The sequence below is a fragment of the Pomacea canaliculata genome, linkage group LG6, assembly GCF_003073045.1.
Source record: "Pomacea canaliculata isolate SZHN2017 linkage group LG6, ASM307304v1, whole genome shotgun sequence".
NCBI classification, from domain to species: Eukaryota; Metazoa; Mollusca; class Gastropoda; order Architaenioglossa; family Ampullariidae; genus Pomacea; species Pomacea canaliculata.
The window spans coordinates 5,388,371-5,392,351 of NC_037595.1; the positions used below are offsets into that span (position 1 = coordinate 5,388,371).

At 45.2% G+C, this 3,981-nt stretch overlaps 1 protein-coding gene across 1 annotated transcript; it reads left to right on the forward strand.

Moving 5' to 3' along the window:
* The first annotated feature begins 395 nt into the window (after positions 1-395).
* On the forward strand, positions 396-2,837 carry LOC112566570. The gene is made up of 2 exons (XM_025242800.1): positions 396-1,132; positions 1,864-2,837. Exons 1-2 carry the CDS (start codon positions 401-403, stop codon positions 1,876-1,878), a joined length of 747 nt encoding a protein of 248 aa, XP_025098585.1. The 5' UTR covers positions 396-400; the 3' UTR covers positions 1,879-2,837.
* Positions 2,838-3,981: the final 1,144 nt, after the last annotated feature.

Below are 3,981 nucleotides of genomic sequence, written 5' to 3' on the forward strand. Positions count from 1 at the left end.
GTACTCTGCAGACAATTTCTTCACTGTTGGTTAGAGATGTGAGAGAGTAGGTCAAATGAAAACATAAGATGGACCTAAACGTGGCTATCAAAAAGATAGCAAAAGTTACAAATTACGCTAAATCAAAAAGATCTAATAAATATGTAAAATATGTAAACATAAACTAAAGATGTCCTCCCAAACAGAAATATAGTTCACATTCAGAGATGTCGATGAAAAACGTCAATGAGCGGAAATATAATTGAAGGATAAGGAGGTGGGGTTTTAGATGAGTTGATATAAATTATTTCAACTTCTAGATATGTAATCATGTCATGGAGCTGAGTCGTAGGGGGAGGGGCTAATGACTTGATAAAGCGACTAATGTACAAACTGTGTGTTGTCTTGTGTGGCAGGACGCATGCCGTACGCCTTCACGTACCCTTACATCCACCGGGACAGGCGGTCCCCAAGTTTCCGCCGCTTCCGACCTGGTCTTCGTTACCATAGAAACATCGGGGGCAAGCAGCTAGCGCGGACGAAGCGCACTAAGCGAGACCTTCTGGACGACGACCTATACTACAACCCGGACAGCGAGTACCGCCTTCCGCCACCCTACGACTTCCCGCAGGACCTGGCCGATAAGGAGACCGACCTGGAGGAGCTGCTTCCCTACTTACTGGCCCTGTACCCGAACCTGTTCGAGGACCCGCGCCTCCCCGTTCCCGAATATCCACCCGGGTACGCGTGGGAAGGACCTAGCTATCCCGAGGTCGAGAACCTCCCGCCTCCTCCCTCCCCCGAGTGGGAGGAAGAGCCGAAGCCGGTGGACCCGTATGACGCGCCTCCCGAATGGGAGCCACGCCTCACTGGCCCCTATCAGGCGGAACCGGAACTCTACCCGGAGGCCGTGGAGTCGGAGGATTTCTACCCGACCCCCGCCAAGCGCCAGATGCTGAGCTTGGTGCCTGGCTCGCGCCGGAAGCGCTACTTCTGGCCGGTGGCGCTAGAACCCTACTCGCACTGGGGCGCCTTTGTGCCGGAGCAGCAGAAGCGCGGGTACTATGACGACGCCTACCGGCGGCTGCGAGAACTGTCCGCTGTCCTGGGCGACGGCCGCAAGCCTTCGTCTTCGTACCTTGAGGCCTTAGAGGTGAGTGCATCCCCTGGCTCCGCTTGCCAGGGAGTAAAGAATGGCTGAATGTCATTTCTTCATCGTCCCGCTGACCTCAGTGGGTCAACTGAAGATGTGTACTAACTTGACGTCATGATTGTGACCTGCTGAAACTGGCTGGTTGGCTGACGGAAAGACTGATTGACAGACGGAGAAAGTTAACGGGTTATAGATGGATAATTTGTCGATTTTTTGAATTAATGAAGCAGTCTTTAGGACAGCTGTCTTGGAAATATTTAATTGTAGTGAGGACTTCGGCCTGTCTTAGGGCGGCTGGCTATGTTGAAGATATTTAATTGCATAAAGAAGCTGGCCTGCAATTAGAACATCTGGCTGTCTGGAAGATGTTTAATTGTTTTGATGACATCTTTAGGACGTCTAGCTGTCAGTTAATAATGTGCTAAACGGTGATCAGTGCACATCAGACCATACATGCAAGATTTGACCACAGAACAGATAAAACAGATTCAAAGCAGACAGGTCTGCCATGAAATAACAGCTGAAAGAATTAGCGCCAGACATCAACCAGCGAGGTCAAGAAGCCCCGCTGGCAAAGATTATTTTTTAAGTAGCTTTGAACAGGTCTGAAATGCTATATAACTATAAAGCCATGGCCTATAGTTTTACAGTAAATTTAGCGACATGATGTCGTGGACTATCATTGTATATTTCCAAGTCAAATAAATCCACACCTCTATACTTGTTTTCAGGACTACAGGAAGTGAGTACACCAGGGCTCCAGAGAGGAGAGAACGGTCGGCAAGGACAATTGTGAGGACAGGTGACACCAAGTCACATACACATTACATACAGCGTGTGCCACTGGCAGGAACAGAGATGTTCGGCGTCTTTCTACGCTCCACTCTCTCAAGTGACTGAGAGTTCTTTACAAGAAATCTTTTTTTCACTGTTACACACTGTGCTTTTATTTTTAAAAGAATTGAAATCAGCATCAGGGCTTTCCAGGGCAGATGACTGTTTTACTTCTGGAAATCAAATACTTCTAACCGAAAGCATTAAGTTTTTATTGTCATCAGACTTTCAGTTTGAGTACTAATACAGAAAGTGGCCAAGACAGAGAGGATTTATAAAGCAGTGGCTGCAATAGTTTTCTTTTATATTTTCTTCTCCCGCAGCCTAGTGACCTCCCAACCCCAACTGTGCACTATTAATGTAAAGTTTCATGCATCCTGGTGGGTTTATGATCATATCTGATATTTGAAAATTACTTTTCTTGACTTCGTATAACGACTGAAAATTTAAATATCGTCCAAATAAAGTAAAAAAAAAAAATGTGCTACGATAGAAAAGAATTAAGTGGTTGAAGAGAGTTCCAGACCTGCACATTGTTTTGTGTAATATAAATGAAGTATTAGTTCGTGTTTTAATTTTTCTCTATGTTTACTGTTCCCTGGTACTTGAAGTCCTGTGTCTCACCGATTTACATTCCATACGTCGAGCTGTTACCATTTCCTCTTCCAAATTTATATTTTGTCTGTTCTATTTGCTCCCTACTTCCGTCGGCAAAGTTTTCCAGTTCACAACAATCCTCGCGCATGGCCTGTGCGGTATTTGCAGTTGGGTATGTCGTTTTACAGGAGGAGCACCCCTGCCATGGAAACAGCAACGGGGCTACAATATAAATACATATGTGATATGTTAATTAAACACGGTTGTATGTAAATCTACGTTTTGTTCTCATCTGTTAACGATTTGCGTGCGTGATGAAATGGTTATTTCACATTATTTTTAATGTTGTTTGAACTTCTTTCTTCACCTGTCATTATCTTTTTCCTTTCTTCTCCATTGTTCCATTTTGCCGCCCAATCATAATCTATGCCATGGCTCGGGCCGCCAGCAGACATGAAGGCATTTTGCACATCAGCGACGTTCGTCTGTCTTTTCATCAACAGTAGATGCAAGACCTGCTCTAGAAACTTATCAGCTAATACTACTAACAGAACATGTTGAAAAAATATATCTCAAAATCACGTGCATAAGAGTACAACAACACATACACATATGACGATATTTGTTCCAGTTCTGAGCTGTCTGAATGAAGCTCAGTTAATTCCTAGAACTGATTAGTCCTACAGAATGAAAGCAAACATATGTACCATCAAAAATAGTACACATAGAACCATTGGTTCCCATAATTTTAAAACGAAGTTTTGAAGAAATGTACAGTGTAAATCCTAACACAAAACAACACCTCCTTCCCCTCGGAAATACACAGAGAGAGCCAGGGGTAGAGGACAGACCCGGAGTCAGACCTGCTATAATTATGGAGATGACCAGGTGCATATTGGGGCACAACGGTTACGCCTGTCACCTATTGCATTGAGCGCATCTTTGTGATGCGGTTACCGCCTGTCACCTACTGTAGGAACTGGCTGCTCTGGGTTCGGATCTCGTTTCTGTCACGCTGTTCCTCTCTGCACGTTGCATCTGCTTTAGTTGTTGGCTCAACACCAATCTCCCACCCCACCCCGACTGAGGTACATTAACTTCCTCCATTCTGTGAACATCGATTGTGACGAGAACACTCCCGAGAGGCGTTAGCTCGCTAAGTTCTCATCAGGTTCCACCGAAACAGAAAGCAATACTCTTTGTAAGCCACGGACCGCCTGCTGATCTCTGGAGTTCACAGACAACACGTGTGACCCTTACCATCACACTGCATATCATCAGCTTCCGTCTACAGCGAGGGGAAGTCCCCTTCAGACCTTGCCTGTCTGTCGGAGTGAGCGGGTGGAATAAAATCAGAACAATAAAAAAGTTGAAAAGTTGTTGCCGTTATATGAGCACGTAGGTTTCAGGATTTCTTT

What these genes read in the sequence shown, in the direction of transcription:
- LOC112566570 (XM_025242800.1), top strand. Translation starts at nt 401, where the DNA reads ATGCCGTACGCCTTCACGTACCCTTACATCCACCGGGACAGGCGGTCC.